The sequence below is a fragment of the Epinephelus moara genome, chromosome 8 (assembly GCF_006386435.1).
Source record: "Epinephelus moara isolate mb chromosome 8, YSFRI_EMoa_1.0, whole genome shotgun sequence".
Lineage (NCBI taxonomy): Eukaryota > Metazoa > Chordata > Actinopteri > Perciformes > Serranidae > Epinephelus > Epinephelus moara.
Window position 1 is genome coordinate 26,908,428 of NC_065513.1, and position 14,232 is coordinate 26,922,659.

The following is a 14,232-nucleotide window of genomic DNA, read 5'->3' on the forward strand; positions in this document are numbered from 1 at the left end:
AAAAATCATAAAAATGTCATAGCATAGCATGTTTTTTAGAAATGATAAAAATGTCCTAGTATAGTATGTCGTTTCAAAAATCATAAAAATGCCATAGCATAGTATGTCGTTTTAAAAATGATGTCATAGTATGTCGTTTTAAAAATCATAAAAATGTCATAGCATAGCATGTTTTTTAGAAATGATAAAAATGTCCTAGTATAGTATGTCGTTTCAAAAATCATAAAAATGCCATAGCATAGTATGTCGTTTTAAAAATGATGTCATAGTATGTCGTTTCAAAAATCATAAAATTGTCATAGTATAGAGGAAGAAGGAAGGTGTTTTTCTCTCAGTTTGTAACGTTAACTCTGTACTAAAACCACAATCTTTCTGCATCAATATGCAACATTTCAACGATAAAGAACGTGAAATCATGTCTGAACCTTTTCCAGAGCTTTATTTCTGGATCTGTACACAAGGTATTAAAGTACAACAGAAAATACAAAATAATGTTTAACAAAAGAAAAAAAACAACTCAATGTTTATGTACAATTCTTATAAACAATAAAGATAGCTTCTTGAACATTTCTCATAGTGAAGTTTTTGATTGTCTATATTTCTGGATATACATTTTTAAGTTTTGTAGGTTTTTATTCACAAAGGTGTTTTTGTTTTTCATCAAAGGACTCGAGTTTTCTTTTTCAAAACCACAACTGCTATAATTTTTTTTTTCCTTTTTAAACTTCAAAACACAATACAAAATATAAAATAAATTTGTTTAGTGCTTTCTTGCACACACAAGTCTCATACCAGAGATATCAATAAAATATCACATTTTCGAGAGTTCACAGGGTGGTGAAAAACCTACTTCTACTACTTAATGGCCTTTACATTCTGACAGTTTTTCTGAGTCTTTGTACAAACCACAGGTGAAATAAATATCACTGCACTGCTAAAGCTAGAAGAGCTTGGAGGACCTACTGCATTATGCACATTGCATTAAAAGAGAAACTAGCTCTCCACATACTTAGAGCAGCAGCCATCCCTTTACCATCGAGACAAATATAGACGACAACATGGAAAAAAAAAAAGAAAGAAAAAAATTGAAAGAAATATGAGCGTCTTTTACACATGGCTGCAAGTTTTGAAGGCAAAATTGCAACATTGAGTAATATCAATACGTCTTCAGGTAAAGCCGTTGTCAGTGGTACACTTGAGAAATTAGACACAGCTGGCATGCGTGGTTTCAGCCGTGTCCTGGGGATCATGACTTTCCAAAGAGAGAAAAAAATTCAAACACCAAGTCAACTGGTAAAATGCAAAACCCAAAATATCTGTACATATCTACAAATTATTGCCTTTTGACAAGGAATCAAATTAAAACCTTTGTATCAACATAGATTCACAAGTGTAAGAGGTCAGTTAATAGACTTTTTAAAGGCTATTTGCTAATTATTTACATGAAACGCAGAAGTGAATATCTCCTCTGATGCTGGGCTTGGAAAAACTTAATTACTTGATCAAACTTAATAATGGTTTATAAGCATGAATCCTGTCTGTACATACATAACGGTGAATTACTAGATCTATGGACATGACAAACATGATGTACCCCTGAAACAAACTAATTATTCATAGCACAATGCATAGATAAATTAAGTAAACACTACTACTGCATCCAATCAACTGACGATGACCCGCTAAACATTTTACAATTCACAATTATAGACTTCAGTCAAGAGACAACAGCTCCATTTCTGCTACGAGACTCCAAGAAACTGTCGACTAGGTCGCACAGGGCATTCTCTCGTCCGTACAGGTTAGGCAGAGGTTGAATACAAAATCTGAGTGGCTTTAAATAAAGATATAATACTGCTAGCAGGTTTACCCAAGCTCGCTAAGTGGTCTAAAAATGGCATTACTTGATTTGGGAGCGTATTCTAACATTTGTACTACTAACTAAAGGACACGTAAAGCTAAACCTGCCTCAGAGTCGCATGAGTGAAAGGATTAAAAAAAATCTCACAAAGGTAAAAGTATATGTAATAAATACACACTTGAAAGTGCCTGATGATTATCTTTAAAGGACTCGTTACCTAACCAATGGCAATATTGCTGTTATGGTTTGTTGGTCTGACTGATTTCTGAGAAAGAAGCAGAAAAAATAAAAAATAAAAAACCCTTGATTTCAACTGTAAAACAAAGTGACTCCCATTATGTTCCTCTGCACAGGTATTCTTCTTCAGCTGATTAAAAATGTGATAGAAAAACTTTAATCAAGGGGACTGTAATGTTTGACTACATTGGATAAAGAAAAATAAACTGCAGCAAACACTCACGTTCCAGTTTGGCCATTTTGAACAGTTGAAAACGTAAACCAGCAGACCAAATGCAGACAAGCTTCAGGATAAAATAAGAAAGAAAACCAAACTGGAAGGCCTTAGCAGCTGAAGCCACCACACTTCCTGTTTCTCAAAGCTAATCTCCATGCTAGTGTTGCTCTTCATACAATATCTAGCCAGGTTTATTTGGGGACCAAAGAAAACCATTTGCACCAGCCTGGTCACTAAGAAGTACCTGTAAACCAAACACTAATTTAAAAAAGGAAAAAAAAGTACCACTTCAAACAACAGAAACAAGCAACTAAATACTGACACTAGAGGCAGAAAACTGAGCCAATTTTGGCAGCTGAAAAGAATGGCAGGATAACATACCGTAGCTGTGAAGATGTTGTGTGAAGATGTGAGGGAGGAAGATACACAACTCTCCTACTGCAGCCTCTGGGCCCCACTGTACATGGACGTTACACATCTCAAGACCGCAAAACGAGAATAAAATAAATGGCTATATAAACTCTTGAGAGAAATCAAGATTTTAGTTCTATATGATAGACATCACTGATGTCATATTACACAAAAAAATGAAAACAAAAAAGTATATTCATATACATATATATAGATATATATATATATATATAATAAAATTTAAACAAATCAGATTCTCCAGTGAGGTCAGTCTTATGTACAAGCGGGATAAGGGGTCTCAAAAGGGAAGAACAAGGGATGAAGATGAGGAAGATCACTCTGACTGAAGTGCCGCAGTGTGCTGTGTGTGGTGCCGTGCATGTGCTCCCAGAAACCCGTTGGGCTCACCGCTGCCAGCCAAACTCCCAAAGTCTGTGACAGACACTGCCATTTTGGCGCCGGTGATTCGGTGGTGGTGCGTCGATGTCCGTCGCGCTTCGAAGTCCACTCCAAGGTTACCCACAGACACGTCATTGATAAAGGAGTCAGGCAGAGCCATCTTGAGTCTCTTGGAGGGCCGCTCGCAGTCCTTGTTGACACACACTCCTCCTAGCTGGCCCAGGTCAGAGTGGTAGAAGCCAGCGTCGAGCATGTTGAGGCAGTCGGGATCTGCGCCATTAGAAGGGAACCCAAGGGATTCGTCGTGGTTCAGGGACCCACGATGGAGACTTTCCAATGGTGGAAAACTGTAGGAGTCCATGCAACCAACCTCTGCAGGGTTGCACACTGTGGCTACAGTGTTACTCAAAGCTGCGAAGACAAAGGAAGCTCAATTAACAACTGAAAGCAGTAACAGACTGATCAAGAATCATACACACTGGGGGCAAACATTAGCATGACATAATAATAAACGAAAAGTCATAGTACAGTATGACCTAAAAAATGTCATACAAACGTCATAGTATAGTATGACCCAAAAAAAGTCATATAAACGGCATGATATAGTATGACCTAAAAAATGTCATAAAAACGTCATAGTATAGTATGAGCTAAAAAAAATGTCAAAAAAACATCATAGTATAGTATGAATTAAAAAATGTCATAAAAACGTCATAGTATAATATGAGCTAAAAAAAAATGTCATAAAAACATCATAGTATAGTATGAATTAAAAAATGTCATAAAAACGTCATAGTATAGTATGAGCTAAAAAAAATGTCAAAAAAACATCATAGTATAGTATGAGCTAAAAAAAAATGTCAAAAAAACATCATAGTATAGTATGATTTAAAAAATGTCATAAAAACGTCATAGTATAATATGAGCTAAAAAAAAATGTCATAAAAACATCATAGTATAGTATGAATTAAAAAATGTCATAAAAACGTCATAGTATAGTATGAGCTAAAAAAAATGTCAAAAAAACATCATAGTATAGTATGAATTAAAAAATGTCATAAAAACGTCATAGTTAAGATGAAGTAAAAAAAATGTCAAAAAAACATCATAGTATAGTATGAATTAAAAAATGTCATAAAAACGTCATAGTATAGTATGAGCTAAAAAAATGTCAAAAAAACATCATAGTATAGTATGAATTAAAAAATGTCATAAAAACGTCATAGTATAGTATGAGCTAAAAAAAATGTCATAAAAACATCATAGTATAGTATGAATTAAAAAATGTCATAAAAACGTCATAGTATAGTATGACCTAAAAAAAATGTCACACAAACGTCATAGTATAGTACGACCCAAAAAAAGTCATATAAACGGCATGATATAGTATGACCTAAAAAATGTCATAAAAACGTCATAGTATAGTATGACCTAAAAAATGTCATAAAAACGTCTTAGTATAACATGAATTAAAAAAAATGTCATAAAAACGTCATAGCATAGTATGAATTAAAAAATGTCATAAAAACGTCATAGTATAGTATGGCCTACAAAAAAGTCATAAAAACGTCATAGTATAGTATGACCTAAAAAAAATGTCATAAAAACGTCATAGTATAATATGACCTACAAAAAAGTCATAAAAACGTCACAGTATAGTATGACCTAAAAAAAATGTCATAAAAATGTCATAGTATAGTATGCCATAAAAATGTCACAAAAACGTCATAGTATAGTATGCCATAAAAAATGTCATAAAAACGTCATAGTATAGTATGACCTAAAAAAATGTCATAAAAACGTCATAGTATAGTATGCCATAAAATTGTCATAAAAACATCATAGTATAGTATGACCTAAAATATGTCATAAAAATGTCATAGTATAGTATGCCATTAAAAATATCATAAGACGTCATAGTATAATATTTACTATAGTTTATTAGATCCTTGTCGCACAATGTAGCTTGCACTAAACTTGTAAGATTCCTCTTACAGGAAGAAAAATATGAGAAACCTCAGGAAGAGCAACTTGGGAGGGATCCCTCTCCCTGGATGGACGGACATGCATAAATGTTGTGTGTTCAGAATTGATCAACATAATAAAATATATACATAATAATAAAGTCACAGGGTAGTATGCCATAAAAATGTCATTCTCAAGTATGTCACAAAAATTGTCATAGTATACTATGGAGAACTAAACACCATGACTAACCTGTGAGGTCGCTGGCAGTGATGGAGTTCAGCAGGCTGAGCTGTTGGTCTGTGGTGGTCTCCAGCCTTCCTCCTCCACCTGCTCCTGAACACACGGAGGAGGAACTGTCCACTGCCAGTCCTTCTGCTTCATCCACCAGCCTGTCCATCAGGTCACTGGATACAGAGTCATGTTTCATTTTAAGATTCTCTTCAAAATTATGTGAACTTTTTTTTTTAATTTCCAGAGTTCACTGTAATAAACATAAGCAAAACACAAAAGGACTGAAAACAGAATCTTGTTTTGCCACTTACGTTACACCAGGATAGCTGCTGTACTTTTTCTTCCCAAAACGATTCTGCTGCACAAAGAAGTCAAAGCGCTCCGACTTTTTCCACATGTAGTAAAACGCCACACATTCAGCTACTGTTCGTGTTGTGACCTGAAAGGGGGCAATATGGTAATTATAAAGGGATGCTAGCTTTTCACAGCTTTATATATGTTCCTTTTCATGCTTGTGTAAAAGGGGAATCTCATAAGGTCATGAATAAAGACTCACTTTATGTTTCTGTATGAGGTGAAAATTCTTGTCATACATCTGTAGTGCATGCTCAAAGTTCTTGCATTCCTCTTCTGACCATGGAGGTGATTTTTCTGAAAGAAAAGGAGATATACATTGATACATTTTTGGTGCACAAAACAAAAGTGTAGACCAAGAAAATTCAAAACACAGGACTGAAACTTACATCCCTCTTAAATTGATAGAAAGATTAACACATGACACGACAACTGGATATAAATAATGATCAAATATCAGAAATTAAGGTTTACATGCAAAGGTTAAAGATCAGTGACCAGAAAAATACAATCCCCTGGATATTGTGGAATGCAATTACATACAGTCTTGTAATAAAAAGTACTTTTGTGATACTGTGTGTATGGGTTTTTTTTTGTAGACTGTAAGTGATGTGTTAATTAAACTCATATTCGAGGCAACAATGTTGTGTTATTGGATTGTTTTTTGTTGGTTTTAAAAGATGGTTTCTATACTTTTGCTCCATCCTGAGGAACATTAGGGACATATAATAAACACCATTCAGTTTGGGTTGAAGGCACTGTATATCCACAGCACAATGGGTGCAGGCATTCACCTCAATTTGGGTTTGTTAATACTGTTCGTTCCTGTACAGAATGGATTTTAACTGCCACGTAAAATCACCATGAGCATCAGTGCAGCTCATTGCATAATAATGAGTGAGTTTCTGCTTTCTTTTACACTTAAACAAATGGTGCTCCTTTTCAAGTAATGAAAATGTTGGGGAATGATTCACCAACAGTTAGGCAGTAATCATTTGTCTACAGAGGTGAGACAGAGGAACCTTTTACCATGTCAATACAAGTGTCAAATAATAAGCAATGTTAGTCACGAGTTACTGTGGGACTGTTAAGAGAGAGCTTATAGTGGTTCCTAATGGAGGGGGATATTTAAAATGAAGTAAAAACTCTGATGTTACAGTTGGGACGGCGTTCAAATTGCAATGAAACAGTTTTAGATTGATTAAAGTAAGGATAGAAATCATTTATTAATTATAAATGAAAAGATCAGTACATGTACATGGGATTGGCATCAAATTAAGAGCCATATTTGACTAATATTTCTTTCTAAATGTATTTTACTTACATTTAATTATTATTCTATGTTTCTTCAGTGTGTGCTTCAACAAGACTTTTACTTTTATGACAAGTAAAAAAGCTTTTTTTTTTTACTTTAATCCAAAAGGTTATTTGACTTTCCATCTGCTTACTCCTGTCCAACAAAAAAAACCTTGCAAATGAACAGCTGGATGGGCCTAATGTTCACTGTGGACATTCATAATCCAACAGAAGGCAACTATAGATTTTGGAAACTAGAATTATTGCCTCATGATTGGGTGCCTCCACTAATCAGCCAAGTTTATACTCATTTCTGTCCAGACTCATATGTAGTGAGGACTTCAAAGGAATTTAATAAAAAATGTTGGCAAAACATGGATGCTTCATGTTCATCATGATGTCACAGTAAGCTGATCTTTGACCTTTTTGATATAAAATATAATCACTTTGTCCTTTTATCCTATTAGATATTTAGTCACAATTAGTGAATTAATTCTTGAGCTATGGCCATAAAAATGTTTTGTTAGGTCGCAGTGACCTTTGACCACCAAATTCTAATCAGTTCATCTTTGAGTCCAAATGGATGTTTGTGCCAAATTAAAGAAATTCCCTCAAGGCATTCCTGAAATATCACATTCACAAGACGGACAACCTAATTGGTAACAAAGCAGATTATTAGGTCTTGGAGGTCTTTATTCTGCTACTTCTACTTTGTTCTTTGTCTGCAAAACATTTTAACCAATGCTCACGTGTTGGTAACAACTATTTAAATGCTATAGCATCCCTGAGTATGTTTTACTCTGTGATTACAGATAATCTGGCTAGCGAAACAAATCTACAACACTACAACCAGAAAAATAAAGGACAATCTGGGCAGTCTTCTCAATTATATGCTGTGCCAAACCAAGAAACCTAAAAGTTAGACAGAAAGAGAAAATTGACTGCAAAGTCTTTTTGACAGTGCTGTGAGCCCACAATATATTATTTGCTACTGATGTACCAATGTCCTTTGCCTAATGTCACAAATCACAGCTTCTGCATGGATGTAGCAAGAAATGGTTTCCTGTTCTTACCTTTCGAGGACTTTACACGGTTGCAGTGTCTCTCTAGTGCTTCGCGAGTGTTATAGTTGCACTTGACAAGCTCATACAAAGCCTATGTGGAAAGAGTGGAGTGGTCAAGACTAGAATATTGGCCACACGAATCAATGTACCATATAAACAAATTTCTTCAAGTATTCCAAGCACAATGGCTTCAGGATGTGACAAATGAAAGACACTGAAAATGTATGTACATTGTTTAAACACGCATACATTACTAATACCATGCTCATCACTGTGTTCCAACATGAAAGGATTGATAAATAAAGACGTGACTGACCTGCTCATTGTCTCGAACATGCATCCATGGTTTGTCACATCCTGTCTTTTCATCTGTTGTCCGCGACAACACGTCACACAGGAAGGATCTAACCTTGTTTTCTGGCAAAGTACCTGGGCTCCATAATAACTCGTCTTCATCTTCATAAACTGCGTAAGATAGTACGTAAAGGTAAGATTAGTCACTGTCTGCACATTATCTTCATTGTACGGATAGCAACACTGTAAGCTATCACATCAAAGAACACGTCAGGCACACATGCTGAACAGAAAAAAAGCAGCAGTCACCTTTCTCCCCATCTTTGTAGTGACAGAGGCCAGAAGGAACCTCTGCTTGGTACTGTGTTCCCACCATTATTTCCTAGAATAAGATTCAAACCAAAGACAAAACAGTGCATGTTTAACAAACCTGTGTTGATTCAACTTAAAACAGGTTAGTTAACTATTTCTATGGCTCTCAATGTGCTCCAAAATGTGTCATTTACCTTTCTGGAGTCTTCTGGGCTTGGGCCATCTTCATCACACTCTGACTCTTTATCACCATCAGAGATAGCGTTGGCTGATGATAAAATAAACAACACATAAACACATTAACATGCGTTGATTTTCAATGGCATACCCTGTGAGCTAAGGCTTGATGCTTTACCTGCCAAACCTGGTGTCAATGTGGTACTATAATAGGAAGGTAGGGGAGATTTCTTTAACCACAAACTGGTGCTCGGAAATGGTAAATATTGCTGAGATAGTTCTAAATGCGAAGTTGATTGACATATTTCAATGTTTCTTTAATTTAGAAATTTAGGAAACAGCACTACCCAAGAGTTTATTCTTTATATAATGTCTTATAGAGCTAAAAGAATTAGTCAATTGACAAAAAAAAAAAAATCAATAATCATTTAAATAACTGATTATGTTGAAGTCATTTTTCAAAAAAATTCCAGTTATACAAGCTTAAACCGGCTTGATTTCATGCAAACTGGCTGATTCATTATAACACATTATGGCAAATTAAAAAGTAGCCTAAGTTGGCAACCTGTGCTGACAGCATCATGGTGCCGAATCCAACATGTATGCATTAATAATAAGCAATATGACAATGTCAGCACTGTAATATTATGTTTATTAAAGAGACTAAAGGTGTCGGCAACAAGAAGGTCATCAAATTTCAGGAGATGGAAGGGGCAGAGCAGCACATGCATGGTTTGTTCACAACAAAGTCCATGTGTTCTGGAGTCACAAGAGGAGACATCGCAAGAAAATTAAAACTGCACCAATATGACAACATTTTGGATTTAAAGCTGTCTTAAGAGGTGTTCTGAATAATGCCAGGTGAGGCAGTGTTGCTGTGGTGAACTCAACTTTTGTTAGACCTCTGTTCCTATTTATATCTGTCGCTTGATTTAAGGGCGCCACAATGGATGAGGAACGTATAATTTATTAAATTAGGTTGAGGAATTATCTTTCCTATACCTTTTTATTTTACTGTAAAAACCTAAAAACGGTAGAGGCTGGCTGAAGGGACATCACCAGGGAGCTGAACGTTTTGGATGAGCTAAATGACTGTTGGCTATATTGTCATTTCCAATAAATATCACAATATGACACGTGTGTTTTCGGTTTCAAAAAGTAACGGTACAAAGTAGTAGATAGCGAGAAGGCTACTCACTCATCTTTTAAGTGGTTACGTCTCCAATCTGATCTTAAGCAAACAGCTGATATTTACATGGTCTATTTACATAAAGCAGGCCTGACAGAAGTGCAAATTTAATGAATCCAGTGTAGACAGAGAGCTCTGATGTTTCGTGATGCAACTAGATAATCTAGATGCTAGTTTGCAGCTGGAACACGGTGCACTATGTTGTACTTTGGAGCAGCAAACCCTGGTAACATTCAGAATACCTGTCTGGTCCAGTGTTTTGCTTAAAATCAAAATAGATTTAATATTTGCATTGGCCGATCCCTACAAATATTTACTAGTTGTAGCTTCTGAATTGTAAGGATTTGCTGCTTTTATTTGTCTCTTGTGAAAGCAAACCAGTTATCTCTTTGATTTGGACTATTGATCACACAAACCAAGACATCAGATGATGTCATCATGGGCTTTAAGAAACTGTGAAGGGAAAGGTCACAAAATAGGGTCTACTAAACATTTAATAGACCATGATGGATTAAGAAAATATTAAGAAAACAACTGGCGTAAATTAATTTACTACTGATTAAATATTTCAAATATCTGTTTCAGCCAAAATGTATTGAATTTGGCAGCACGGCATTGTATTGTATAACATGACAAGCTTTAATCCTGCAAAGCTACAGGCAAGAAGTGCTTTTAAAGCATGTGCCACTTACATCGAAGTGTTCTTGGGAAGAAATCAGTAGCCTCATGGGAGGTGACTGAAGGGGTCAGATCATCAGCTGAGGACTGGGTCTCCTCCTCATAGTCCCCAGACAGAAGGTCTTTAGCTATTTCCTCCTAGAAAGAAATAAAGAAAGAATAATGTCAGTTGTAAACTGGGGCAGTCCAAGGACGATCAACAAAATCTCTCTCTTTTTTTTTAATTTTTAATTTAATTTTATATACTTTATTAATCCCTAAGGGGGAAATTCAATCTTTTCACTCCGCTGTCATATACATATACACACAGGCCCGAAATACACACACATGCACAAACAGAACCTATACATGCATTAAATGGAGAGATGTCAAAGTGAGGGGGCTGCCCATGACAGGCGCCCCCAAGTGGTTGGGGGGTTCAGTGCCTTGCTCAAGGGCACCTCAGCAGTGCCCAGGAGGTGAACTGGCACCTCTCCAGCTACCAGTCCACGCTCCATATTTGGTCTGGTGGTACATTGGTACATTGGTACATTTACATCTTATTATTTTTCCCGTATCTATCTGTTCACTACGTTACAGTAATTATTTACCTTATCCAGAGTCATATCGGGCAGCTCATCAGTCAGGTCTCCAGATGAGCTGTCTATACTGGAGCCTGCTGAGGCCTCATAGCGATAGATGGCCAACAGCTCCTCCAAAGGCATGTTCCCCTCCTGTTAAAAAACACAAGAGGTGATGCAAAATTAGCAACTCATGATCTAAGTTATTAAGCATTTTCAATGTATTATTCAAATGGCGTTAAAATTTTTTGATTGAAAAACAATTCACATTCCACTGAATAGGTGATTTACATCTTTGTTTGTTCTTTGATTGTAACAGCCAACTAAAGTTTATAGCCAATTACTTAGTAAATGACTTAAGCAATAATGCATTTTAATTCAGTGTCACCAAGAGACAATTTATAAATGAGCATAACAGAATGCATGCGTACTAAAAACCAAGTTGACCTTTATTAATTGTGCCATTTGCAGCTCTAAATCAGACGTCTTCCCTTATCATTATAAAGGTCGCACAAGCAATTTTCACTGCCTTTTAATACCACACGTTTTCCCAGTGACATGACAGAGTCCGTACTTAACAGTCCTACGGCAATAAGACGTCGCACACTCTGGTTTCCACATTTATAATACATACAAATCTTCAAATTGCAAATGCACTTTCAAATCCCATAATGTCACATTTTCATGTATATCCTGTTTAATGGCAATTTTTGTGCATTTATTACTTTACCTTTTCAAGGTCTGCAATTTCTGAGCTGAAATTTCTTCCTCCCTCCAGAGATTCTTCCTCCTCCAGGGTCCTCTCGTCATCATACTCATGAACTAACATTTCTGCTGTTGGGTCAAAGTCATGGTCTTCTGACGATAAAGAGCCAACTGAGCGAGAAAGAAAGAAAGAAAGAAAGAAAAAAATCTTAACACAAATAAGATTTTTACACTGAAAATTGAAGATACACACTTGTTAAGATACTTTTCTAGTTATCATGTTGCAAAAAAGCAAAAAAAAAAGTCCATTTCCAAGCCATTAGCTCTGACAGAATATATAATAACATGTTATTTAATCTTGACATCTGTGTTATGCAAAATAGTGACATTAAAATAAAGACACACTTAATTAAGTACATGATAATCTACAGCAGAGGTTTTCTTACCTGGACTTGAACTCCCTAGGGAAGCCTGCAAAACATAAAGCCAGAGCATAAATGACTTGAAACAGGTTCAATTTTTATGCCAACGCTTTAAACTCAAACATGAAATCAAGCGGAATAAGAGAAACATGCCTTTTATGACCTGTATTATGACCACTGTAAATACTTTGGCAAGAAAGCTGCATTTGCCGCTAACGTTACCTGGAATAGGTGGCTAATGTAACGCTAGCCGCGGTGAACGCTAAACACTGAGCACAACTGAGAGCAAAATGAACCTTTAAACACCGGAATTGAAATGATCCCTTTCGTGAGGGTCGTCGAAGTTAAAACAGAGGAATATCTGGAGGGGACAGTACGATTTACGCAGTGTCGGCTTCTGTAACAGTTAGCTAGCCAGCAAGCTAACCCCACAGCTTACTGTTAACGTTATGCATCGAAAAATGTAAACACTAATTTCGTTTGCTCGGCACTGCAATCGACAGAGATGGATTATATTAACAGTATATGTGCCGGTAATTTAGCCTAAACAGAGGAAATACATTTCCATTCATAACAAAAGCGATATAAGCTGTTATTTCCTTTAACCAGCAAGCTAACGTAAAATTTACGTATCAATTTACACAGCCGCTACACCAAAGCAGCTGAGCGAGCGAGGCGCAGCGGCCTTGTAGTGAAGGATCAGTCCAGACATTCAAGCATATTTTAGAGGAATTAACACCACAATTATGACACGAAACACGCTACACGGCAGGAAAAAACTACCCTTTCCTCAATCGATAGCGTAGAAATGAAAAATACAGGACACAAATTTTAAAAATATCGATTTAAGATCGATTGCTTCTCCCCTGTTTTCCCTCTTACCTCCGCCATATTGGTACCTTTAGCTAATGGGCTCGTTCTAGCGCAGTACCCGGATCAGCGCTCTGAGCCAATCAGAGATCCAGGTGACCGTTCTAGTCGTGACGCCGTTCAAACCAACCACTGATCAGACTAACGGTAATCATTTATACACGGTAAATCTACTGTACGAAAATACACGAAAAATAAATGTAGAAATAAAATCGGCAGTACATTAACAACGTGATTCAGTAACATGGCGCTGAGCCTGTTATTAACTCACACAATGACATTTTACAATAACATTGCTGGAATGTTCTCGGTACATCCCAGCTGATTTACTGCCCGGCTCTGTACTGTTTATCACAGTTATGGCAATTAATAAGCTTTGTTTTATGGCATTTTGTCAGTACATGTTCAAATAAGAGCATATAATTGTGGTCATAATGCTTTGAAATGGGAATAGTTATGTTTTCAGTTGTGGCTTAGGATAATTTGAGCAATGTTGTCTACATTTTGTTTATTAGGCCTAGTTATCATTTTCACATATACAATAGCCTATACTACTTTAATAATAGCTTACTAATACACTCAACTATAATGTCAAACACTGGAGTGTCTTTTAAGAAGTGTAATAGGCTAAAATTGGCAAATCACTTAGACAGTGGGGGCAAATGTCACCAAAAACTCCTCTTTTATTTGTTATTTCGTTGATGTTTCAAGATTCAAGATTCAAGAGGTTAACTGTCATGAACACAGCAAACGTAAACATGGTTACAGGCAATGACATTCTTACTTTGAGAGTTGCCCTGACACCACTGACACCACTAAAATTCATTCATCCAAAAAAGAAAACAAAGAGATCTTTCACAATTGCGTCCATGAAACTACACACAGCCTATCACTCTTTCACTGACAGGCTAACACTTGTTCTAACACCATGGCCCAAGGTTTTCTCATATTGTCGTAACAGCTGTTTTTCTGTTGTAATTTCCACCC

General features: G+C 36.2%; 1 protein-coding gene across 1 annotated transcript; it reads right to left on the reverse strand.

Moving 5' to 3' along the window:
* Nucleotides 1–423: 423 nt before the first annotated feature.
* On the reverse strand, nucleotides 424–13,360 carry mier3b (mesoderm induction early response 1, family member 3 b). The gene is made up of 13 exons (XM_050051421.1): nucleotides 13,258–13,360; nucleotides 12,400–12,424; nucleotides 11,979–12,124; nucleotides 11,279–11,401; nucleotides 10,703–10,826; nucleotides 8,839–8,912; nucleotides 8,642–8,714; nucleotides 8,355–8,503; nucleotides 8,048–8,129; nucleotides 5,881–5,975; nucleotides 5,636–5,763; nucleotides 5,343–5,497; nucleotides 424–3,536 (listed from the first exon to the last, which is right to left on the reverse strand). Exons 1-13 carry the CDS (start codon nucleotides 13,264–13,266, stop codon nucleotides 3,061–3,063), a joined length of 1,659 nt encoding a protein of 552 aa, XP_049907378.1. The 5' UTR covers nucleotides 13,267–13,360; the 3' UTR covers nucleotides 424–3,060.
* Nucleotides 13,361–14,232: the final 872 nt, after the last annotated feature.